Source organism: Canis lupus, chromosome 24 (genome assembly GCF_011100685.1).
Source record: "Canis lupus familiaris isolate Mischka breed German Shepherd chromosome 24, alternate assembly UU_Cfam_GSD_1.0, whole genome shotgun sequence".
Lineage (NCBI taxonomy): Eukaryota > Metazoa > Chordata > Mammalia > Carnivora > Canidae > Canis > Canis lupus.
In genome coordinates this window covers 30085235-30111598 of record NC_049245.1, presented here as the reverse complement: position 1 = coordinate 30111598, position 26364 = coordinate 30085235, and the positions used below count along the sequence as shown (strand labels likewise).

The 26364-nt window shown below is 40.7% G+C and overlaps 1 protein-coding gene across 6 annotated transcripts in view; it reads left to right on the top strand.

Annotated features, from left to right (window-relative positions):
• Window positions 1-26364, top strand: part of CHD6 (chromodomain helicase DNA binding protein 6) — a 203842-nt gene that overhangs the window by 63251 nt on the left and 114227 nt on the right. For 4 of the 6 annotated variants that reach the window (XM_038572337.1, XM_038572333.1, XM_038572334.1 and 1 more), the window contains 3 exons: window positions 3360-3880; window positions 22851-22998; window positions 24795-24944. In XM_038572337.1, coding sequence (XP_038428265.1) covers window positions 3360-3880; window positions 22851-22998; window positions 24795-24944 — 819 coding nt within the window. Of the gene's footprint in view, window positions 1-2164; window positions 2269-3359; window positions 3881-22850; window positions 22999-24794; window positions 24945-26364 lie in introns of all 6 variants that reach the window. The other 2 variants (XM_038572336.1, XM_038572335.1) reach the window with 1 other exon arrangement.

Genomic DNA, 26364 nt, shown 5'->3' with positions numbered 1-26364 from the left:
TTGTCAGTGTAATGTAAAATATTGTTGGTGCTGTGGTCCATCATTGCCAATCTGTTCCCTTTAGGGCCATTTTCAAAGTGGTGATTTACTGTCCTTCTTGGTAGAATCTGAAAACAGTTTATTGAGGCTCTTTGCTGCTTCTTTACTGACCTTGAGACACATGTAAGAAATATTTTTTGTCATAGTTTTTAATCCTCAACAGATATCTTTTCAAGACCCCAAAAAGGTGCCTTAAAAATAAAAGTATTTCTGGTAGATTATTGGCTTTGGAGATTTAATGTTTTTTAATTACTAATATCTGCCTCTTAGGATATTTCTTCCTTTTTAGCATTGACTAATTGTGCAGCATTTCTTGGGGTTCCCTTCTTCCTGTAGGATGTCCCCGCTCTGCAACTCCCTAGGAATATAACCTTTTTTTTTTTTAATTTTTTTTTAAGATTTTATTTATTTGACAGCACAAGTAGGCAGAGTGGCAAGTAGAGGCAAAGGGAGAAGGAGAAGCAGGCTCCCCGCTGAGCAGGGAGCCCAATGCGGGACTTGATCCCAGGACCCTGGGATCATGACCTCAACCAAAGGCAGACCTTAGCAGACTGAGCCCCCAGGTGCCCCGAAATATAACCTTTTGACTAACTTATTTCATCTCTTTGACCTGACTATCTTATCTGTAAAATGAGGGGTAGAGCAGATGACTATTTGTGATTCCTCAGAGTGGAATTGCTGAGATGTCAGGTAGTTACATGTTTACGTTTATAAAGAACTATGTGATCTTCTCCCAAAGTGGTTATATAGGCCAAGTCCATTTAACGTTTCTAACCAAGTCCAGTCATACTGGTCTGGTGGCCTAGCAATCGTTATGGTTTCCTGGGATGTATGTCATAAAGTGCTCAGTGAAGTGAGCACTAGCTTTTGGCCAGAAGGTCCAGATCCAGGTTCCGCCATTCACTGAATGTATGTCTGTGGGTACATCACCTAACATCAGTAATCTTCTATTTCTTCATATACAAAATACATGTCTTTACACTAATATTTCAGCATTCTTGTAAAGATTAGAGATATCATGAAGCATGCTTTGCATAATTCCAAGTATATCTATGTGATATATATCCAATAAGTGTTAGGTGTTGCTGTTGTTACTGTGTAATGATTGAATATTGAGTTTCCACCACCTACATCCATCTACCTTAACTTTGGAGGGCCCTAGCTTTCAAAAGATAGACCTTGAAATGAGGTATGAGTTGAAAAGTGGGTCCCACTTTGTCTACAGTGAGCTGCCTTGGTGGAATTAGGTTTTGAATATGTTGTCTTTAAAATTCTCTTTAATAAACTAACTTGTATTTGTTGTTTTTTTAGTGTGTCCACCCTTGCATGCTAAGCAAAAACTTGTTTCCTGAGGGTCAAGTGTCTCTGGCACAGAATTGAGTAATATCCCAGGGATGGCTGTATGCTCTCAGGTTCCAAGCTTCAACTGGGTACCTATTACTGCAGTCTCAGATTTCTTGTTGCCTGTTTTTTCTTTTTTACTTCTTTTTTTTCTTTTTATTGTGGTAAAAAGTATAACACAAAATTTGCCATCTTGACCGATGTCTTGTATTTTAAATTCCTTTTAAGTTTGCTTAGTATCTCTTTTTCCTAAACCATCCCAAGTACTAAATCAGCAGTGAGATAGTCAAGCTGAATTGTCTTGTCTTTTTTTTTTTCTTTTTTTTTTAAAGTAGGGAGTGCTGCCAGAATGACCAATTCTTTCTGAACTTAGGCTTGTTTATGACACTGGACTTTATTTATGATAAAGATCCAAAAAAATCCTTTTTTTCTTTCATCTTTTTCTCCTGGGATTCTCAGTGTTATGTTTGGGAGTATTAGACTAGGGAAGGGATCTGGAAAACACAGAAGGGGAAACATGCAGCTGAATTTTGCACTCCATCACTCCAGGGTGGGCCACGAAGTCTGAGCACAGATGGGTTACTCGAACTCTGGAAGGAAGCCATACCACCTAGGCAAGGGCCTGTGCCTTCTACCCCACACCAGGCCTCTTGTTAGGGGAGCAAACTAGTCACACATGGAGCTGTTCTAAGCCATCATGCAAAGATGATTTTGACCGGCTTCCTGGAAAGCCTGCTTGTCCCTCCCATGCTCTCTTTAAATTATTTCTTTGTTCCCAACCCAGGAGAGTGTGCTGTTGCCTGAAACCGGCACCCATGTTATCGGATTATTGCCAACCTTAGCTTGGTTATGAAATGACAGATGTACTCTGTGATACCAGACCCGAAGGTATGAGATGTGACTTCTGTTTCCAAAGGGATATTTCCTGAAAGTGGTCACCTTGGGAAGTTGCACCTTTATTTAATGGTGCTCAGAACAGCTTCAGAATTTCCTTTTTAGGGATGTCTGGGTGGCTCAGTGGTTGAATGTCTGCCTTTGGCTCAGGTACTGATCCAGGAGTCCTGGGATCAAGTCCTGCATTGGGTTCCCTGCACGGAGCCTGCTTCTCCCTCTGCCTATGTCTCTGCCTTTCTGTGCCTCTCATGAATAAATAAATAAAATCTTTTAAAAAAAAATTTCCTTTTTAGGAAGATGCCTTCAGCTTCTGTGACACATTCTTTCTAATGGCATCTATTACAATGAAACTTTGTCCTACATGGGTGGTTTTTATGGGTTTTTTTGTTTTGTTTTGTTTGTTTTTGGTTTTGGTTTTGTTTTGTTTGCAAGTGGCCAAAGGTTATTTGGTGTGCTGAGTCTAGGGGCTAAGGTGATCGATCTTATGAAGGAACTCTACTTGTAGTTAAAAATAAAAGATGTAGTTTTGAATGATACGGGTTTTCCTATTGAACATCAAACCTGCTGAATGTTGATGCATCTTGAAGATAGGTAAGAGCAAGAAATTAGGGAAATCAGCACCAACTGAGTTCACCCCCCTGCATCCTTGTCATCCAGTGATACCAGCTTCATTTATAAGCACGTGTAAACAGAACTTGTGTGTACTCACACGAGTAGTGCTGTTCTGGGTCAGAACAGTGTGCCTAGGATCTAAAGGTATTTGGTGGGACATTGTTGTTGCTGGTTCTAGATGTGGGATCCTAAGGTGTTTCAGATTTGGGCAGGTAACATGGAAATCCTTAAGGATGTTTTCGTTCGTTTGTTTGTTTTACATATGAATTTTTTATATGCTAACAGCGGCTTAGTGCGTCTCCACAAGGGCAAAGGCAAACACAAACTGTCTCCCCAAGACTCTAGCACATGAGAAACTTACCCATGGTAGGAATACAGTAAATGTTGAACAGATCCATGCATTTGAACTTCCTAATGCTCTCTAGAATTAAGCACACAGCAGGAAGTAATATGCTTGTCTCTCTCTTTTACAGTTGTCAAATTTAAAAGTTCTGAATCACTCCCCAATGTCTGATGCCTCTGTCAATTTTGACTACAAATCCCCCTCCCCCTTCGAGCACAGCACTGATCAGGAGGAGAAAATTGAAGATGTTGCCAGTCACTGTCTGTCTCAGAAGGACCTGTATGCTGCTGAAGAGGAAGCTGAGACTCTTTTCCCTAGGAAGATGACATCCCATAATGGGATGGAGGACAGTGGAGGGGGAGGCACTGGGGTGAAGAAGAAAAGGAAGAAAAAGGATCCGGGAGAGCAAGATGGTGCAGCAAAGGGAAGCAAGGACAGGGAGCCCAAGCCAAAGAGGAAGCGAGAACCTAGAGAGCCAAAGGAACCCCGGAAGGCCAAGGAGCCCAAGAGGGCCAAGGAGCCCAAGGAGCCCAAGCAGAAGGATGGAGCCAAGAAAGCACGGAAGCCCCGGGAGGCCTCGGGCACCAAGGAGGCCAAAGAGAAGAGGAGCGGTGCTGACACTGCAGCCAGGACAAAGTCCAAGAAGGCCAGGTGCGTCCGTTTCCTCCCTCTGTGACCACTTGGCCCTGCCTACACTGAATGGGTTGCTTTTGGCCTTACTCCAGCCCCTGGACATAACTCCACTACTTTCATCCAAAATGAACCACTTTTTTACCTCTTAATGAGAGAAAGATAACTTTAATACTGGCGCTGCCATTTCTTGCCATTCCTTTTGGATTAAGGAGAATTAAGATATGTTTGTACACACAAGGTGTAAGGGAAGGGATGTTAGAGGTGTGGCACAGGGAAGGCAGTGGTTTTGGGGATAGCAGCTATCAGGACGGTGCCTGGTCCTGGGAACCTGTGTGCAGGCTGTCTAGGAGAGCCATGGGTATGCCAGATAGAAGGGGACTGCCTAGCTATCGTCGGCCGTGAGCTCTCTAGTGCGGGACGGCTCCTCATCTGTTTCTCTCATTCAGCATCTAACACGGTGCCTGACACATCAACAGGTGCTCAGGAAGTGATGAGTAAATGAGACCAGCAGAGACTACAGTAGAAAGCCCCAAGGGAATGAGCACAGATTCACTGCAGAGTGGGTGACATTAAGGGTCTTAACTAGAGATTCTATCAGGATCCAAATGTAGTCTTCACTCAGGAAACTCATTATTTGTCATTGGAAAATACTGGAATTGTATTGAAATGGAATTGTATTGAAATGGAATGTTTTTCTTTTTGTCTCTTTCTAAATTCTTTGTGCAGAACATTAGATTTAAACTTTCTGAAAAAAATGCAGAACAAAAAATATATAACCTCTATATAGTTAAAAGGAACTTAAGGAATTTAAGTTTCTAAAATCTAAGTGCAGGGGCAGAAGATAGAAAGGAGCACCCATGAAAACACAGAGATTGTTGTGAATGCGGACATAAAGTATAAGACCATCAGACCTGTATAGGGTCAGGTATGGAGGAAGTAAATTTTAAAGAGAAGAAAGCATTTTGGATGGTTTATGCTATGACTCAGAATTTACTATATAGTTCAGTTCATTTTCAAAAGGATTTTGTTGGGACCGGGTGGATAATTTCATAATCCAAGTTAAAACTGCCTTATAATACTCATTCCCTTCTGCCTGGCAAGGGATTTCGTCTTTTGTCTATCATAGAGGCTTGGAGTCGGGGGTGATCCTAGGAATGTAGTTTACAGATAGTAGACTTAAAGTACCTTCTAGAAGGTCAAGAGAGGTAGGTAAAAATCAGGATTCTCACTAAAAAGAAACTTAGAAGCTCTGTTTCTCAGTGAACCTAATGAGTATACTCAGATCTCTGATGTGTGTGTGACATAGCAGAGTGAGTCTCTGTCTTTTGCTATAACTTTCATCTCCAAGTTACTTTGGAAAAGCTGAAGTGGTTCTTTAGGGTGATAACACATGTGAGGGAGATGTGAACTAGTGCGGTGACTTTCAGAAAACAAAGAAGAATTCCTGAGGATAGTGTTTTAGAATTAGGGTAATTGGAGGAGATTTTCACAGATCTACTAAGGATTTTGGTTTGTTTGTAGAAGGCATTAGAAAGCCATAGGTACCTGAGCTCACTAGCACTGGTCTCTGGTGCTTATCTGCTTACAACAATTCATGTTTACTTTGTGTGAGGTATGAAACAAGGAGATGAGTGTACAGACATTGCCATAAATTCCATTTGGGGGCCACAAGGAGGCATTCCACAAAAATACTTTAGGTGTCCATATATATATACAGCAATACTAAGGGAACTTGCCTGTGATCTAAATAGGCTGTATACAAGATAAGTGAGCTGGAGAAGTGCTTCGTAGTGTTTTCAAGGGCTGCTAACTTCTGGCAGCAGAAGACACCCTTTGAGAGGATCCTGGCAGATGGGGCAATGGGGGCAAGTTATGTGAGACTTTCTCTCTTGATTTGGGGCCTATGCAAAATTGACTTGTAACGTGATAGAATTCTGTGTAGCTTGGTAGGATATTGCACTGGTGGCCTTTCATTTCTTGTCCTTTATATATTTATCAAATTGCTTTTGATTCTTTTAATTAAAGATCCCACTAGTCAACAGAAGCAGTTTTAGTTATAAAAGGACATTAATTGAAAAAAAATGTTGGCAATTCAGTCTGTGTTTTGTGCTCCCTGATATTATTCTCTTACAGATTGGCTCAAGTACATGTTTTGATTTGAGCAGTTATTGATTAGACCCGGACATTTGGTGGTTGCGGGTCATTCACTGAATACTTGGATTATCATGGGAGCTCCACAGTTGATTTAAGAGCTTCCAGTCTTTTCCATCTTTTGTCCATCTTGCCAGCTTCCACTGGCTAATCTTTCTGAAGCACTATTATTATCTTGTTTCTGCTTGTAGTTGGAAAAGGTAGTGAATCAAATGCCTTCATTTTCTCTCTTCCTTCCAGATCAGTTTGGAAATAGTCAACAGAGATTGGAGATGCAGTGATCAGCTTTATTATTATAAACTGGATTGAAGACCCTCCACCAGCTTGTGGCTGGAATTGGGCTGCTTGTTACTCCCTCAGTTGAGTTTATCCCTCAGAACTGCAGGCACTGTAGCCTAGAGAACACACTTTTTTCTCTTTATGGCATTTATGGGTGGAGTATGTTCTGTTCCTTTTTCCAGCCTCTCTATTCTGCTAGGTCTCTGATCATAGAAGGAGGAGTTTGAAGAAGGGCTGAAAATCTGGCGCCAATATTATTCTCTCCTTGGGAGTAAAACGTGGGGACCGGGAAATGAGATTTCCTCTAACAATCTGTACCTGATTTGAAACTTCTGACTGTTCCTCCTGCTTTCAAGACAAAATCCAGACTCCTTTCTCTGATATTTAAACCCTTTGGGGTCTGACCCCTCCCCCACTTCCGTCTCTGACAATAGACCTCACCAGCTAGCCTGATCTCACTGGCTCTTAAAGACACTCAACTTGTTTCTCCTGGATTGCTTTTGCTGTTCTTCCCAACATGATTCCCTGTCCTTCTTCTAGTATCCCAAGTCCTTTCCATTTCCAGGTCTGAGTACAAGTCCCAGTTCTCCCTAGAGCTTCCCCAGACCAGTATGCTGGCATATCCCCTCTTCCATAGAACTTGGAGCCTTGCTCTGCATAGTAAATCAGAGACTTTTTTCCCTGGGAGACCTGAAGGAGAGCTAGTCTGACCTGTTGTACTGCAACTAGGATAAAGGAGACCCACTGAGAAGTGACTTGTGTACAGGGTTGTGTCGTAAACTCAGACCTCCTGATCCCCAGTGCTCATCCCATCAAGTGCCGCCCTCAGTGCCCATCACCCAGTCACCCCCACCCCCCGCCCACCTCCCTTTCCACCACCCCTTGTTCATTTCCCAGAGTTAGGAGTCTCTCATGTTGTCTCCTTCACTGATATTTCCCACTCATTTTCTCTCCTTTTCCCTTTAATCCCTTTCACTATTTTTTATATTCCCCGAATGAATGAGACCATATAATGTTTGTCCTTCTCTGATTGACTTACTTCACTCAGCATAATACCCCCCAGTTCTATCCAAATCGAAGCAAATGGTGGGTATTCATCGTTTCTAATGGCTGAGTAATATTCCATTGTATACATACACCACAGCTCCTTTATCTATTCGTCTTTCAGTGGAAACCGAGGCTCCTTCCACAGGTTTGGCTGTTGTGGACATTGCTGCTATAAACATTGGGGTGCAGGTGTTCTGACATTTCACTGCATCTGTATCTTTGGGGTAAACCAGCAGTGCAATTGCTGGGTTGTAGGGCAGTTCTGTTTTTAACTCTTTGAGGAACCTCCACACAGTTTTCCAGAGTGGCTGCACCAGTTCACATTCCCACCAACAGTGCAAGAGGGTTCCCCTTTCTCCATATCCTCTCCAACATTTGTTGTTTCCTGCCTTGTTAATTTTCCCCATTCTCACTGGTGTGAGGTGGTATCTCATTGTGGTTTTGATTTGTATTTCCGTGATGCCAAGTGATGTGGAGCATTTTCTCATGTGCTTGTTGGCCATGTCGTCTTTGGTGAAATTTCTGTTCAGGTCTTTTGCCTATTTCATGATTGGATTGTTTGTTTCTTTGCTGTTGAGTTTAATAAGTTTTTTATAGATCTTGGATACTAGTTCTTTATCTGATAGGTCATTTGCAAATATCTTCTCCCATTCTGTAGGTTGTCTTTTAGTTTTGTTGACTGTTTCTTTTGCTGTGCAGAAGCTTTTTATTTGATTAAGTCCCAGTAGTTCATTTTTGTTTTTGTTTCCCTTGCCTTCATAGATGAATCTTGCAAGAAGTTGCTGTGACCAAGTTCAAAAAGGATGTTGCCTGTGTTCTCTAGGATTTTTTTTTTTTAATTTTTATTTATTTATGATAGAGAGAGAGAGAGAGAGGCAGAGACATAGGCAGAAGGAGAAGCAGGCTCCATGCACCGGGAGCCCGACATGGGATTCGATCCCGGCTCTCCAGGATCGCGCCCTGGGCCAAAGGCAGGCGCCAAACCGCTGCGCCACCCAGGGATCCCTCTCTAGGATTTTGATGGATAGAACTCTACTCCAGTAACTCCCATTGTTTGGGTTTTTTTTTTTTTTCCATTGTTAAATAATAGGTGGTGTCTCAATTTTAACTAAAGAAATGAACATTTTAAAAATAACTTGTCTAAAGCACAAAGCCATTGGGAAGCACTGTTAGGATTTGGCTCCAGGCTTCCACTTTTTTCTCCAACAGCTTTGCACATGTTTATGCCTCACTAGGGAATGTCGGGAATGTAAAGTGGTGGGGAGATTCCAGTGTCAGAGAAATTGTTTGCTTATTTGTAGGAAATGACCCTTCTGTAGAGTTTCAGTTTGCACACTCCATGGTGTTTTCTAATCCTTGAACGATTGTTAAGATGACTCCAGCTTTTCCCTGCACTGTTTCTCTTGCACTTGGAGTAGCAACCAGATAACTGAACATGTTTCCTCTTCTAAACAGGTGACAGAGCCTAACAGATTATCCTTTTCAAGGATGATATCAATAGTGATGAATATTCATTTACTGCAGAGGGGATAAAAGTCCAAAATGCTTTGAAAAGTATGAGAAGCTTTTTTTTTTTTTTTTTAACTACTATCTCTTCCTTTCCCTTCAAATGATCTCAAGAGTGTGAGCTTAATTCACTTCTTTACTGTATAAAACTTAAGCAAGAAAGCTCTCCCAGGAAGCCAAGGTAGGCTGTCATTTCCCTGACACTGGAATGTAAATTTCATTTAGTATAGATTAATTACTATTATAGTTTTTTTTTAAAGATTTTATTTATTTATTCATGAGAGACACAGAGAGAGAGAGAGAGAGGCAGAGTCCCAGGCAGAGGGAGAAGCAGGCTCCATGCAGGGAGCATGACGTGGGACTCGATCCCAGGTCTCCAGGATTAGGCTCGGGATTGAAGGTGGCGCTAAGCTGCTGAGCCACAGGGGCTGCCCAACTTTTATGGTTTTTAAATCACAGTACCTCTTCCCAAAGAGGAAGGGGCCACTGGCATAAGAAGACGTGTAGACAAAGGTACACATGCACGTGTGTATCCAAACATATACATAGACCTATCCATATGTAGACACACAGCGCCTGTATAGCTGCAGCAAGGCAATAGGAAAGGTAGGCAGTTGCCAAGTCAGATCCTGGGGGATCAACATTATATAATGTGTTCGGGCTTTGGGAAAATGCTTTGGTATTAGAAAAGCACCTTGGCATTTCCTTAGGGAGGCCAAAGAAATTTCTTACTGAGGAACTTTAGAAGATGTAATGGATTCTGTCCTCAGCAACAGTTTTGGGATCAGATGCTTCTGTGTTGCCTTTGAATTTCATATTTCTCTTTCTTGAAATAGCCTTCAGTAAAAGTTAGCTTCATGGCATTAAAGCACAGCTTGGTGAGCAGGAAAGACAACCCATTCTAGTATACGTGAGGTCGTCTGGTGTTCTTAACTCTGCATCTAGGGAGGAGTACCTAAGGAGTAAGTAGGTTGATAGCCCTTTAGGCTATACTATCTTAAATTGAGAGCTGAGCATTTTGATTGAGCTGGAAGTTGTTTTTGTAAGCCGGGGTCTTGAGTGTTGGAGTTCATTTTGTTGAAGGCAGAGCATAGGCTTTGGAATTTCCACACATGTCAGAATAGTTTATATTCTCTTTCTTAAAAGTCAAGAAACTGATCAGTGAGCTGGCTTAAGTGGAGGAACATCTACTTGGATCTGTGATGCTCAGACTTTCCTGTGCCTAAGGAATCACCTGCCTGGACAGCTTGTTAGAAAAGTAGATTACCAGACTACATCCCTAGAGAGGACGATTTATTTATTTATTTATTTATTTATTTATTTATTTATTTATTCATTCATTCATTCATTCATTCATTCATACCTACATACATACATACATACATACATACATACCTAGGAATCTACAATTCAAAAGCCTGCCAGATAGTTAGTGCATACTTGGTTCTTAGGCCATCCTTTGAGAAATAAATGAAAGATCATTGGAATAGTAGAGCATATTTACGTTTTTGTGTTTAACATCTGCTGGTAATGGGAAATCAAAAGAGATGAATGATGTGATGAGCCCTATGAAGTAATGAGAAATAGATGTATTGGTTTCTGCCCTGGTTCCTGGCACAGAGCTCCTGAAACTCTTGTACATTCCTGAGTGATAGGAATACCAATCTCATTTCTTATTCTAGTATTTGGTCTTTGACCTGTTCCTGACATGGGACTCCTGAAACCACTATAATGTTCTCATTGATAAGAATACCAGCAGCATCACTTGTTCTAATATTTGTCTCTGATCCTGTTTCTGACACACGACACCTAAGCCCTTGCAAACTCCTAGGTGATGAGAATGCTAGAAGCATCTTTTGTTCAGTGAGGTGACTCTGGGTGGGCTCCTGGATGGCGACTGGTCACAAGAAAGACCAAGCATGATTAGAAGCTTGAAGTTTTGAGCCCCACTCCTCATTATCCAGAGAGGGGGAAGGGGCTGGAAATGGGATTGATAATTGATCATGCCTATGTAAGGAAGCCTCCATAAAATCCCAATAGTAGGAGGTTTGGAGAACCTTCAGGTGAGTAAATACTCCCATGTGCTGGAGGGTGGTACACCTCAACTCTACAGGGGCAGAAGTCCCTATGCAAAGGATCCTCCCACACTTCACTCTGTGTATCTCTTTATCTGGCTGTACATCTTTTGTCATATCCTTTAACAAACTGGTAAATATGTTTCCCTGAATTCTGTGAGCTGCTGAAGCTAATTAATGGAATTAATTGGGGGTGGGGGGTGGGGGTGGAGGTCGTCATTGGAACCTCCAGTGTTGGTCAGAAGAACAGGTGAATCTGGGCTTGTGAATGGCATCTGAAGAGAGCAGGTGGGGGTGATGACGTGGCACTGAGTCCCCAACCTGTGGGATCTGATGCTATTTCCAGGTAGACAGGGTCAGAATAGAGTTGAATTCTCCAACACCCTGCTGGTACCTGAGAAGTGCTTGTTGAATGAGTTGGTTTTGTTTTGTTTTGTTTTCCAAACATACCCTAAGTTTTGGGCCTCAGCTTTTATCTGCATTTGTTTTGGCTTGTCAACCTAGAATAGGATATTTTTTCTCCCAAATCCAGGATGCTTAGTAACATCCTGGAAGAAAGGTTTTCTCTTTTCTGGTTTTCTTCTTTGACGGTTGCTTCCGGAAAGTTAAGCCCAGACCTTCCCATTATATAAACCTTAGAACTGTGAGTTGGCTGATACCATGATGCAGGGAGCACAGTAAAATTCAGTCGGTCCAGCTCTGTCTGGATTGCTTGAAGGTCAATCACTTGTCTTTGTTGAGAGTGCAGATCTTTGCGGAGCCTCCAGATGAGGAGCTAAGACAGGAATGTGTGTTGACCATATTCTGTCGGGGAACTTGTTTTTTATATTCTGACCACTTATTAGAAGAAAGAAGACACATGTGAAGACATATGAGTTCTGAGTAGAGACCTGTGCTTGGGACCCACTGGGCTTTCTGTGTTATAGGGAGGAAATGTGAATGACAATGGCAGAGACCCACCACTGAAACTTTGGACTAAGTCTCCATTCCTATCTCTCAAGGAGCACCTGGAGTGCTTATTACTCTGTAATCCCCAGGGCTTTTTAAGTTAAGATTGGGTACATAGTCGGCTTTTACCGAATCTGAAAGGAAACAGTTACTGAATAACAATGTGATGAATACCTGCTTCTTTATTTCTTCAGTATATTTTTAGTGTCTCCTCTGTGCCTTGCTTTATTTATGAGTATTTTTGGTGGGAGTGGGATAGTAGAGGAAGGAAAGTGTCATAGAAGTATCATCTGGATCGCAGAGGAATTTTACGAGTTAGACAAACAGTCTTGCAAGTGTTCAAAAACAAGTGAAAGAACCTAGTATAACTATATACAGAATAGCTGAAAGGATTTGGCGGATTAAGAGTGTTTCAGTTGTGGTCCAGGGAGTCCCTTGGAAGTGGTGAGTATTGAGCCAGGTATTAAAGGAATTAGTAGATAAGAAAAGACTTGGAGCAAAAGGACCAAAAGACATTTAAATAAATGTTGGGGTAGGAGGTGGCTTCCAGGTTTTTTTTTTCCCCCTGCATTTACTTTTATTTGCATTTGTTTTTTGCTGAAATTATTCCCAGGCCATAAGTTTTTGATATCTGGGATATCTTTTTCTTCTGGGCAACCTCCTTTTCTGGTTTAGGAGCAGTCTGCTCTTTTTCAGTAAGGTCATCTCAGTGTCCAGGGAGAGAGCTCATGTATGAGTTAATCTGACCATGAACTGTGTAATCTGCATCTTGGGGGCATTATTCACCTGGATGTGCTCAATGGCCAGAAAATCTACATCTAAACCCTTAAGTCAGCATTATTCTCAGTATTTTTAAGCAGGTACAGTAAAAATTCACTCTTTTTGGCCACTGATCCTGTGTGCAGCCCCACTCTTTGGTCTGGGCACACCTACCAACTCTGCCCTTGTAGCACTAGAATGATAAACATTGATTTCAGACAGCAACATCCTTCAGATACTGGCAGCTTTTCAGATGTGCATAACCTTGATGGCCTGGGCAGTTTCATGTGGATTCTTAAAGTGAACATGAAAGTGTGAACCTATTGATTTGCATCAGTTTGTAGGGTTTTCTGGGTCTGGTGAATAGTTAACCACTTTTAGAGATCACTGTAGGCTGCTTATGGGAAGAGGAGGAGTGGTGGCTCCTAGGAGAATTCATTTGGAGGGGCAGGGTCAGGGGGATGGTCTGCTTCTAGTTTTAAGATGGTCGCTGAGCATATTTTTATTTTTACTTCCTAACCAAATAATAATGAAATGACAGGAAGGACAGAGGGGAATAAATCTTTAAAGATGAGATGTTGTGAATTTCTGGGCTAGGAAAGCCAGTGTTTCATTTTGGTGTATAAATGCTGTGAGGGAATCCCATCCCAGCTCAGAGTACATGCAGGAGCTCTTTGTAGCAGAGATAGAAATACTTCTTCACAATGGACTTGGCCGCCCTGGAGAAGGGATGGGAGGCAGGCCAGAAATGTAGGTGATTGATGAAGGGACTGTCTATAGAATGAGTGTCATATGACTTGTCAGCTTCAGCTAAAATCAGGTAATTACTCTAAAGATACTGAGCAGTTTGCCCTGAGTGTTAGTCTGGGGCTTCCATCAATGGGAAGGGGACTTAGAGCTAGTTGCTTTACCTTTCCCTGTCAGTACCCTAAAAGGGGGCAAGAGGGTCAGCTACTTATGTGTAGAGTTCTAGGCCAGGCCTCTCATTCAAGGGTGAGGCTTGGTCTCACCATCCATCTGTATTATCGACCTCATTCATCTATTTAAATTTTCAAAAAAATATTTTATTTATTTATTTATTTGACACAGAGAGAGACAGCACAAGTACAGGGAGTGGCAAAGGGAGAGGGAGAAGCAGGCTCTGCAGGGAGCCTGAATTGGGGCTTGATCTCAGGACCCTGAGACCTGAACTGAAGGCAGACACTTAACTGACTGAGCCACCCAGGCGCCCTTCCGTCCCATTCATTTTAAACAGGAGCAATCCACCAAAGATCATTAAGACTGTAGAGGCAAATTTTAAACAGCAAAGGAGGAAAAAGGAATGAGTAGAACAATTGTCTTCAGAAGAAAGACCAGGGAAAAAACTTGTAAAGGTGTTAAGTTTGCATCCTCAGATTCAAGATGATATTTTGTCTGCAAAACAAGGATGAATTATGAAACGGGAGCAGTCAGAAAATGAGAATTACTGAAAATTTAAACTAAAATAATTCAACAAAAATATTGAGTAGAGGGAAGAGAAGGGGAGATATGTAATATCCGAATTAATCGACTTTCATATCAGGATGTCACCAATTGTTGCTTGATGTTGATAAATAAAGAACTAGAGGCATACTGGAATTAGGGTGCTATCATTCAAATGCACTTCTCTCTGGAAAGTGGGGTTTGGTGTGAGTAGGGGTGGGTTGTCAGTTGAACACCTACAATTTTTGAAATTTTATTTCTATTTGCTTTTATAACTTTTAGTAAGATTACTTATTAAAACTGTACTTTTTCATCTTCTAAATATGTAATGTTTTTGTTTCAGTTTTTACTAGGATAATGTCACAAACTAATATAATCTTTTTTTAAATTTTATTTATTTGATTGAAAGAGAGAGTGAGAGCGCAAGAGCACAGCAGGGGGAGGAATAGGCAGGGGGAGAGGGAGAAGCAGGCTCCCTGCTGAGTGGGGAGCCTAATGTGGGGCTAGATTGCAGGACCCTGGGATCACGACCTGAGCAAAAGGCAGACACTTAACCACTGAACCATCCAGGTGCCCCTAATCTATGTCTTTGATGGTGCTGATGATACAGTTAAAGAGACTGAGGACAGGGTAGATTTGCTTCTGATTTTCGTCTACAGATGACTACATCCATACCAAAACAATTAGTTCTATGTATGTTTTTCTTTTTCATTTAGCCAGGATTTTTGTCATCTCTGCTTACCTCAATTCTCTGTGTATAGACTGAACCAACATGGGCATTAAGTAAAAGTTGAATTAAGAGTGCAGAGGAGCTCTTTGGGTGCCATATCCATTTTTTTAGTATTGTACTTCTGGCAAGAAGATCAGGGCCATGGCAAAGCCCAGACTGGAAACTTCTCCAAAGGGTTGTTCCTGGAGTAGACATAGTTCCGGGCTTTTCTCCTCAGCCACGTGCACGTCTGTGGAGGTGGTAACTGGCATTACATGTGCTGTTTTCAGTTCTGAATTTGGGAATTACGGTAACTCACTGTGCCAATAACTGATTTTTCCTGTTGAATTTGATGAGTATTTTATAAGGTTTAATTTAAAAATGGGATGATGCTGTTACTTTGAAATAATGGGATTTGATAGATAAAAAAAATTTTATTATCCGGAGTCTTTGGGGGCAGAGTAATAAACGACTTCTAGTAGAACAGTGTTGTGACACACACCCAGATCTTTCTCTTCTTACTCAGATCCAGCACTCAGTTTCTAACTCTCAGTTCTACCAAAGAAACGTGGATTTTGGGGACTGGAGATGAAGCTGGGAGGAAAGTTTGAGAGAGTCCTGTCTATCTATTGCTTTCATGAATTTTCTATATGTAGCTACTGTAATGTAATTTCCTACTCGGAAGACCCCTAAATTCCTTATTTTCCTAATACAAACTGCACAAAGTAAAGATGTAGAAAAGCTTCTTGGCTGGTGAAGGTGTATAGAGGACAGCAGGAAAGCTCTGGGATGAGGCCTGCTAATCAGCTGTTAGTTCCCTGAGCCAGTCGTCTTCAATGCTTCTGTTTATATACTGCAAGTGTCTTGTGTGTCATAAATACATAATAGATGCTTTCTCTAAATTTAGTAGATAACATGTTTTATTGTAAAATCAAGTTTGACTTTTGTTACTAAAAATAAGTGCTTTGAGCCTCCAAAATCTTGTCTACCATTTTTCTTTCTGTCCTTGCACGTTAGTTTGTTTCAACTCTGAAAGCTAGAAAAGAAGATTATAAAAATGAAATGGCTTTGATCCAGCCCCAAGTGCCACTAAATCGTGAGAGCATTAGGTCTTTGTATTATACAGAATTCCCTTGGTTATAAGTGACATAAACCCAACTTGAATTAAGTAAAAAAAAATAATAGTAACAAAGGGTTCACTGGCTTAAGGAATCAGAACCAGGAAGTGTAGTTGAGGATTCCGCCAGTGTTCTTTATCTCCATCCCTCCCCCTGCATCTTTCTGGGAGTCAGCTTCATCTTTTGCAACTGCTTTTCTTCCTAAGGCTAAACATTGGCTGTCTGCAGCTGTGGGCTCACAGCTTAACAACCTTTTGTAGGAGGAAAAAGATTCACTTTCCTACCCAATCCCCCCCCTCCAATTTTTTTTTTTTTAAGGAAAGACTCCCAAGTTGGCCTGGCTAGGTTATGTGTCCACCCCTGGATCAATCACTGTGGTACAAGGAATAGGATCCATAGCCCAGCCTGACCTTCTGCCCACTTGTGTAGTCTGGAAGGTCCATATTGGCTATCAGCAAAAAGATGCTGAACAAACACAGTATCCAGCTCGGTCATGGAATAGTTATGTATCAAAGCAAACACTATATTTGTTTTTTCTTGAGCCATTTGAGAATAAGGTGCATATATCATGACTTTTTATCCCTAAATAATCCCGTGTCTCTTCCTAAGAGTAAGGCCATTTTCTTATAACCATTGTCTAGTTAACTGCTTTTGTTCACTTGCAACTAATAAGCAGTCTGTGGGGAGACACTTTAAGATCATGCAAAAATCTTGCTCATTTTCAAGTTGTTCTCCCTAGATTTAACATTCCTTGATGGTACTGGACTATACTATGTTTCTTATAGTGGTTACAAAATGATTTTCCAACTCCACATTTCCTCTGCATTTACCATTTGGGTTCTGTAGTAAGCAAGAGCTCTCCCTTCTCCCTTATTTATTCATCATTTATCTATCTCTCCGTGATTGGTATGGATTCCTATTGTTCTCAGCGTCTATAATTCATTACTGGCCTTAGTTGCTTTGGTGCTCAGATGGTCCCAGTTTTGACCAACAAGAAAGAGCTCCTCAAGTTGACTCCTGTGTCTTTTTGCCATTCTGCCTTCAGTTTTTTGGAGCACTCCCTTACTTTCTGACATAGTAAGAATGTTTCAGACTCATCTTCTATCTTCCCTACCTTAACCTTAGAATCAGTCATTTCTCTAAGGAACTTTGGTATTAGAAACCAAGATCTGAGTGCTGGGTCTGCACATTGCTAATCAGGCATCTTTACTTTTTGGCTCTTTGAGTTGTCAGAGCAAGGGAAAACACACATAGAAATGCATATATATATATATATATATATACACACACACACGTGTATATGCACATATGCACATAATACATATATGCCCACACATATAATATATTCATAATACACTTATATGCATGTGTTCATATATATACTTATTTTAGAAAACCTGAGTCTATGCTGGTGCTTCTGATGTAGGTCCACTATTATCATCTCCTGTTATCTTTTTTTATTTTTTTTTATCTTTTCATATTTACATCTTCCTCCTCCCTCAGTGAGAATCCCGGCTCCTCACATCAACACATTTACTCATTTGCTTAATCTGTATCACATCTAAAATGGTTTCAAAATTACTTCACCTATATGCCTACCAAAAAGTTTAGGATTTTTTCACTGCTCCTAAGGCTGAAAGTATATAAGCTAATATAGTTGACCCTTAAACAACATAGGTTTGAATTGCATGGGTCTACTTATATGCAGATTTTTCCCAGTAAATATAATACAGTACTGTAAATTTCTTTAAAATTTTATTAGTAACATTTTCTATAGCTCACTTTGTTGTAAGAGTACAGTATATAATACATATAACATAGAGAATATGTGTTAATTGCAGTAAAGCTTCTGGTCAGCAGTAGGCTACTAGTAGAAGCAGTAGGCTTCTAGTAAAAACTAGTTTTTAAGGAGTCAAATATTACACAAGGATTTTTCAATGTATGGGGAGTCGGTACTCCTAACCCCTGTATTGCTAAGGGGTCAACTATTGTGTTCATAAATTAATGAGATTTTCCTCCTCCATTCAATGTGGAGGAAGGGAGAGGACACTTGGATTAATTTGTTTAAGCTTGTTTTCATCTTTAATTTTTTATTTTTTAATATGTAGAACTTAAACATGCTTCCAAAAGTTAAATCTTTATCAAAAGGTACTTTCAGAGAAGTATTATGCATTTTTTGTATCCCTTCCAATCCATTCCCTCCACCTATCCCTTATGGATAACCATTGTTTTTTAGTTTATCCTTCCTTTGATTCTTTTTATTTGTTTAAATAATTTAATTAATTTATTTTTTAGAGGGAGAGAGGAAGAATTTTTTTTTCTTTATTTTAAGATTTATTTATTTGAGAGGGAGAGAGCTTGTGAACATGGTAGGGAGGGACAGAGGGAGAGCCTTAAGCAGACTCTCTGTTGAGTGTGGAGCCTGGCAAGGTGCTTGGTCCCAGGACCCAGAGATCATTACTTGACCTGAAATCAAGGGTCAGCTGCTTAACTGACAGAACCATCCAGGCGCCCTAGGAGAGAGAGAATCTTAAGCAGGCTCCACTCCCGACTCCGGGCTCCATCTCACAACCCTGAGATCATGACCTGAGCTGAAATTGAGTCAGACACTTAACCAACCAGGCCACCCAGGTGCCCTTCTTTTAAAAATACAAATAGGTATATTCATGTTTTCTTATTTTCCCTTTATTCTTCCACAGAACATAGCATGATACACCCTTTTGCACTTAGCTTTTCATACTTGGTAGTGTATCTTAGAAATCATCCCACATCAGTGTGAAGGTTCTTAATTGTTTTTATAGCTGTATAGTACTCCCCTGTAGGTATCTGAATTTGTTCACTTTGTTTCATCATGTAGATAGTTTTTCTTAATTTGCAATTACCAAATGATGCTGCAGTGACTAACCTTACTTGTATATATTTTCATATTGTTGGAGGTGTATCTTTAGAGTATATTCCTATAAATGGAATTGCTAGATCAAGGGGTGTATACATACATAGTTTTGTTACATGTTATTTGACTACTGTTTTTTGTGGGTTTTTTTTTTTTTTTGAGATTTTATTTTTTTATTCATGAGAGACACAGAGAGAGGCAGAGACATAGGCAGAGGGAGAAGCAGGCTCCCTGCAGGGATCCTGATTCAGGACTAGATCCCAGGACCCAGGGATGATGACCTGAACCAATGGCAGGTGTTGAACCACTGAGCCACCCAAGTGTCCCTTGACCACTATTTTTGAAGAACCTGGGGCTTCACAGAGCAAAAAAGCATCCATGGACCAAATCCATCTATAGAAAGAGCAGTTTGGAGGTTGTCTTCATTTGATAAAACTCTCAATCATAAAGTTTACAAAAGTTATTCCAAAGAAGGAGAAAACACATCTCACCTAATCTTCCTAGAGAATGAATTTGGTGATATTTTCTTGTGTCCTATCTGAAAATCCCATTTATAAGCTTACAAAGAATCTTTTCTTCCTGATATTTGTCTTTATCAGAGGAACTCTAAGAAGAATTTTTGGACCTCAAACTTGATTCTGTTGCCAAAGATAACCTACAGAAAATCACTTTGAAAATTTCCCAGCTAGAGTATCTTCTTACTTACCCACATAGGCAAGCAGATTTTACCAGTCATTTTCCTATTTTACCAACATATATTTGAGAAGATGTTCCCTCTGCTCCACACTGGCCCCAGCTTCTGGCCAGGAAAATCTTGTAGTGTTCTAGGCTTTACTTTGAAAGTGCCTCAGTGACTCTCCCTTATACTCATTGCTTAATGTGATTCTGAAAAATGGAAGACAAAGAATATATATATACACACATACACACACACACATATATACATATATACACACACATGTATATATTATATATTATGTCTTGTAGTAAAGATTCATATATAGAGGAGGTTCTGGTTCTTTAATTATGACGAACTTGGTTCAGGTTTGACTTGGAGTGTGAGTTGAGTAGTTCTGAGTGTATATATATAAATATACATATAATGAAGATTAAACATATGGACAAAGTTTTCTAATATAGTGAAGTTATATTTAGTAGATGGATAAATTAATTTCAGTTGTTGGGAGAAAGGATTTCAGATTTCATAGAAGATTAAATGGAGCCCTGAGCATGTGATTATTATGGTGATTCTTAGTATATTAGTCAGCTATCTTTAAATTTGTGTCCAAAAAATTAAGCACAAACCTTCTTCTGTTAAGAGATCCTATTTAAAAAAACCGTCAACAGCTATAGATTTGTAGATTTATTTTTCTGTATTTGGGTCATTGGAATATTTGATTGTTAATTCTTTTGGTCATTATTTTGAGATTCAAATAACATTAAAGGAGATTTGAAGTTTTTACATTCATTAAAAGGGAGACTGAGGTTAAAAAAAATAGGAGAGAACATGATATGGTGTTAAAAGCAACAGACTGTGAGTCAGATGAGCTGAGTGTGGGCCTCTGCTCCTGTTCTGCTGCTGACTTTGAGACCTTTGCTGCTTTTAAAACTACTTCTTCATCTGGAATATGAGTTTCATCTGTCTGCCCTGAATCCCTGGTGGGATTCTGGTTGTTAACAGTGAAATGATACATAGAACATGCAAGTGCTTTATAGAATATAAATTGCTATACGGTTTTCTTAGTGAGGAGCTGTAAAATATGAGATAAATATTCCTACAAAAATTTAGCATCTTTATAAACTGTTTCACCGTGTCTCCTGTCCTCAACTGATAAGTAGAACCTTTGCTTTTTCCTCTGTATTTGAGAATACAAGTCCCTTATTAAAATTATAGTCCTCTAAAATGGCAAGATCCCTTGAATCTCATTTCCTCAGGTTGGACCAAAATAATTTTCATAAAGAACTTCCTTGATAGGTAGGCAAGCCAGTCTTCAGCCCAAAGAATCAAGGATATGCTGTTTGTGTTGACCTGATTGAAGGTCCATGAGTAGTGAAGTGTGTTCAAGAGAGAGGCAGGCCAGTTTCAGCAGTTAGCGCTGGTTGGTATTCCTAACAAAAGTTCATCATGCTGGGTCTCCCTTCTCTAAATAAGGTCATCTGTTTTCCTCTCTTTCTGTACACCTTCCGATAACTCACCTGTTAGAAAATGCTAGTAATTTTGGCTCTTTGCTCATCTTCCATATTCTGTCCCTTGTTCAGACTTACTGGTTGCATATCTGCTGGATTTTTTTTTAAGATTTTATTTATTCATTCATGAAAGACACAGAGAGAGAGAGAGAGAGAGAGAGGCAGAGACATAGGCAGAGGGAAAAGCACGCTCCATGCAGGAAGCCCAACATGGGACTCAATCCCAGGACTCCAGTATCACGTCCTGAGCCAAAGGCATATGTTCAACTGCTGAGCCACCTGGGCGTCCCTATCTGCTGGAGGTTTTTTTTGTTTTGTTTGTTTTGTTTTGTTTTGTTTTTCTGCTGGAGTTTTAAATGATTTTCACCTTTGAGTTTTCATTGATTGTATTTAGCCTGGGTCTTCGTTCCCTCCCATCTGGGCTTGCCATCTGGCCTTTGTCACACAGAATGAAGTCAAAACTGTATGGCTTGGTGTATACCAATTTCTTTGTGGCTCCATTACTTAGTGCTTCTGTCCACTTACCTTGTCATCCAACCATGCAGACTATCCTTTAATAAATGTGCACTTAATGTACTTCCATTCCCCAAGAATGCCAGGGTGGTTGAGCTTGCCTTGGGTTCAGATCCTTTCTTCACCATTTACTAGCCATATTACCCTGAAAATCTAACTGACCCTCACTGTGCCTCCTAATAAAATGAGGATAGTAATCCTATCTGCCTTATAAGATTGATGTGAAGACTAAATGAGGTAATCCATGTGAGAGACTTGGAGAGCTAAGCCTGTATGTAGTATGTGTTATATAACTAGTAGCTATAATGATTATTACTACTACTGTTATAATTACTATTCCATGTACATCCCTGCTTAGTTGTATTTTCCCAAATCTCCCCAGTGGTGAGTGATCTTGATGCATCCATCTATTCAGTAAGTATTTATTGGATATCTACTACGTATAAGGCATAAAATTACTTACTGTGAGGAATGCAAACTTTAATCAAGTACATAGTATCCTCTAGGAACTTAGAATCTAGTAGGAGAGATCAGAGAAGTGTAAAGTACTCATCCACTCGAAAATGTTTATGGAACAGCTACATAGGATCCAGGCACTGTGGTTCCAAGACTGACATTATAATTAGTGCCTAACTTTGGCGAAAGATCAGAGTTTGAGTACCATAAGCAAAGCACAGCTGAGGTGCTTTGGGAACATAGAAAAGAGACTTTATCAGCTAGGAGAGTCAAGAAAAGCTTCTTAGAGATGTTGCCATCTTAGCAGATGGATAGCCTTTGCCTATCTTCACCTGTCTCAGGAGGCATTAGACTACTACCCTGGCTATGGCTCTAGGTGGCCTGTAAGGTTTTCATAACTATAACCTTGTCAAGGGCAGGGACAGTATTGTTTTCATTTTTGAGTTCCTAGTACTTACTCCAAGTCTTATATAGAATATTTTCAGTAGAGGATGGTGACAGATTATGGAGATGTCTCTTCTCATGTAACTTAAAAGGGAGATTGAAATTTATTGATTCTTAATATCTAGCAATTAAACTTACTAGACAGGACATTTATGTAAACCAAAGTAAGGTTTTTGGAGATGTTAATATTATTTTATTTCTTACCACATTAATCATAGCCATAGTAGCCATGATAGGAACGTAAAAAAGTGAATTCTGCATCAAGCCATGTAGATATTTCTTCCCATATTTCTGTGTAGTTCTGGGAAGAGTCTTGTAGATTCCCCATTAAAGCCTACCCTAGGACAAGAATTCCAGGATGTGCTATCATAACTTTGATCATGTGAGAACTCTTAGTTTTTAAAACTGCCCAAGAGTTTTAATTCTGAATTTCTCCTTGTAGCAAGGAGCAAGGACCAACCCCAGTGGAGAGAAAGAAGAAAGGAAAGAGGAAAAGTGAAACCACAGTGGAGAGTTTAGAGCTGGATCAGGGCCTGCCGAACTCATCCCTGCGGAGTCCTGAGGAGTCCACTGAGTCTGCAGACAGCCAGGTACAGCTGTGACCGGGAGCCCTGCTGGAAGTTATGGCTGACACGGGTCCTGTTGCCTTGCCCTTCTCTCTCCATCTCTAGCCCACACTCCTTATGTACAGCCCTGGGCTGGCCTTTCACTGTTGGGTGGGTGAGCACCAAAGATCACAGGCTTTTTCCCCTAGCATCCTAATCCTTACACTAATGATCTCCCAAGGTTTTTTAGTGGTGTTTGCTTCCTTCTTGGGAAATAGCATGATATTAGGCTGCAGAAAGAATGAATATGGAAAATGGAATTGTGGGGCACTCTGGGTAAGGCTTGGGGGGCCTGACTTGCCATGTAGGTAATGCTTTTAGGGCTCAGAGTGCTGAGCCAGTTTGCATAAGGACATTTTCATAATCCCAGATGCTGGAAAAGTCAGGGATGTATGTATTCATTTTGCCAAAATAGCTAAGGAAGTATGGCCAAATATGGAAACAAGGAGTTTCTCACCTGAGTGAGATTTCTAGAACTATTCCTAAGTGAGCCCATGACATTGGTAGGGATTTTTTCCTAAGTTGAGGCAACCTGTCTTGGATAGGAGTTCTGATATTTGAAAGTGTTATTTCCTCTGATAGTCACAACAGTTTCTCTGGGCTATGCTGCTGCAAAGGGATCATGTAAAATCATCTAACTGCTGTACTTTCACGTATCCTCTGAACCCTCAGAGATTCCTAGGAAGGGTGTTATTGTAGGAAGGTGTTAACTTCTAATGTCACAGTGGTAATAAGCAGTAGTGTCTAGGTGTCAGAGCAGAGACACCCCCCTCACTGCCTTTGAACTCAGGCTAGTGACTGTCAGGTGTCCTGATGGGCAGAGCAGGAGGTATGTCCGACTGATGGGAGTTAGCTGGGGTTTGAGTGTTTCCAGGATGATGATCTATACATGGGGTTGGGGAGCAGGTTTTCATATGTGATCCCTCATGTAAAATTAAATGTCATAGAGGTGACCTAGGGAAGAAATGGTGGGAACACAGAGGTCCAGAACGTATGTTTTTTAAAAATAAGTGAGGTAGTGTTTGGCTTTTGTTTTTGCTTCTTAAGGTTGAAGTATTGGAGAAAGAACCAGCTGGTGAATGGTTCCCAGAAGTGTTTCTGCTGCTTGGATATGATGTATACATGGGATGAACCATGTGCTTTCCTGTTTGAGGAAAGCCACTGGGCTGGTTTGTTGTAGAATGTTGTCTTTCTAAAAGGTCACAAGTTACTTAATTATAGATGAGTCCTCAGATGGTGACTCATGAATCTTGTTTTGTCACACTTAAAGATGTCTCCTTGCATTTCAAGGAGTGGTATGAGATTCTCAAAGTAAGTCCTATAAAACTAGTATGACTTAGTATTTTAAGAATATATGGTAAGTATGGTGAATTTGACCAAAACCAAAACAATTGTCATATTACCCCAAAATCAGAGCTTCCATCTGGAAGAGATCTGAAAGATACTGGAGTTTATTTCCTATCCCTGTTGTACTAGAATAGAAGCTGATTCCAGAAGGGAGAAAAAAAGTCACTGTCATTGATGAACAAAACATCTCACTGGATTCTGAGACTATACCTTCTTCTCAGGGCATCTTGGCAATTTGGATCTCCTCCCTCAGCTAGATTTCATTTTGAGTGAATTTAATTCTTAAAAGAGTTGTGTTTTAGGAAGATTTCTTTTGTAAAATAGGAAAGGCCTCCCGTCCATGTTAATGAGTGTAGATGAGTATATTCTTTCTCATGCAAGCTTTTGCATTTGACTCACACAGCATCTCTCTGATGGGTGTGTTTGCCCTGCAGAAACGACGCTCTGGACGGCAGGTGAAGCGCAGAAAATACAACGAGGATCTGGACTTCAAAGTGGTGGACGATGATGGGGAAACAATCGCTGTTCTTGGAGCTGGCCGAACATCTGCCCTCTCGGCATCTACGCTGGCTTGGCAGGCAGAGGTACAGTCTTTGGATTAGGGTGCCGGCCTAAGTCATTTTGGCCTGCTTGACACACCTGTTCTGTGGCTCTTTGCTGAAGCTGAATTAGGTCATTATAGCCGCTGCTTATAATCTTCATTTGGCTTCCTCTTCCACTTAGGATGAAGTTCATCTCCTGCCATGCCCAGCAGGATTCTCCCATGGCATCACATTTGTTTGGCATAGCAGCGACCCTCTCCCTGCTCCCTGGCCTTGAGTTAGCAGATCTCTCCCACCTCTTGGCCTTCACCCATATTGTCCCTTTCCTTGTTATGCTCTTCTCCACATGCATTACATGGCTTGGTTCTCCATCTTTTAAGCTAAGATGATTTCTCCCCAGAGGTCTTTCCTGACTTTTTTGTTTAAAGTAGATCCCTGCTTCCTGATCCTAGTGATTCTGAATTTCACTCCTTATTTGTTTCCTTCATAGCATTGTAATACAACTAATAATTGTGCTCTGATTTCTGATTTCATTTTCTTTGTCTCTCTCATTAGAATATAGAAGTCTGATACATACTAAATAGCCATTCAGTGAATGAAATCACATGCAGTAGTAATTACAGTTGGAACTTGGCATCAATAAATGTGTATTAACAGTCCTTGCAAGACCAGGTCCTAGGATACAAGGATAAGTGTCAAGGCATGGTTCCTGGCTCTAAGGAGAGGAGGTATATGGCTGTGTAACACTGTGATTAGTGTAGCCTTAGAAGAATGTGCTAGAGGGGTGCCTGGCTGGCTCAGTCTCAGTAGATCATGTGACTTGACCTTGAGGTTGTGGTTTAAGCACCACGTTGGGTGTAGGGATTAGTTAAAAATAAAATCTTATAAAGGAAGGGGGCCTTCTCAGTGACTCAGTCGGTTAAGTGTCTTACTCTTGATTTTGTCTTAGGTTATGATCTTAGGGTTGTGAGATGGAGCCCTTTGTTGGGATCCACACTGGGTGTGGGGCCTGCTTAAGATTCCCTCTCTCCTTCTCTGTCTACCCCTCTCCCACTGCTCATGTGCTCTTTTTCTCTCTGGAAAAAAAAAAAAAAAAAAAAGAAGAATGTGCTAGATACAGTGGCTACACAGAAGGGGGAGTGGATAGGAAGAGAGGAGGTCAGGATTTTAGGAGAGGCATTTCCAACATGAACTAGGCATGATAGACAGACAAGCTCAGCTGGGTATTGGGGGTGATCTGAAGAGTGGTGGGAGATGAGCCCCTGAGTGGTAGGAAGAGTCACATTTTGCAATCCCTAGATATTAAAGTATTTGGTCTTTATAGTAAAGATCAAATAATGGGGGTGGTGTGGGGGCACCGAGTGAGGGTTTAAGCAGAGAAGCAAGATGGCCCTCTTTGTGCTTTAGGGATTTCCATTGGCAGCAGTTTCAAGGGGAAAGAGGGACCTGATATCCAGATGCT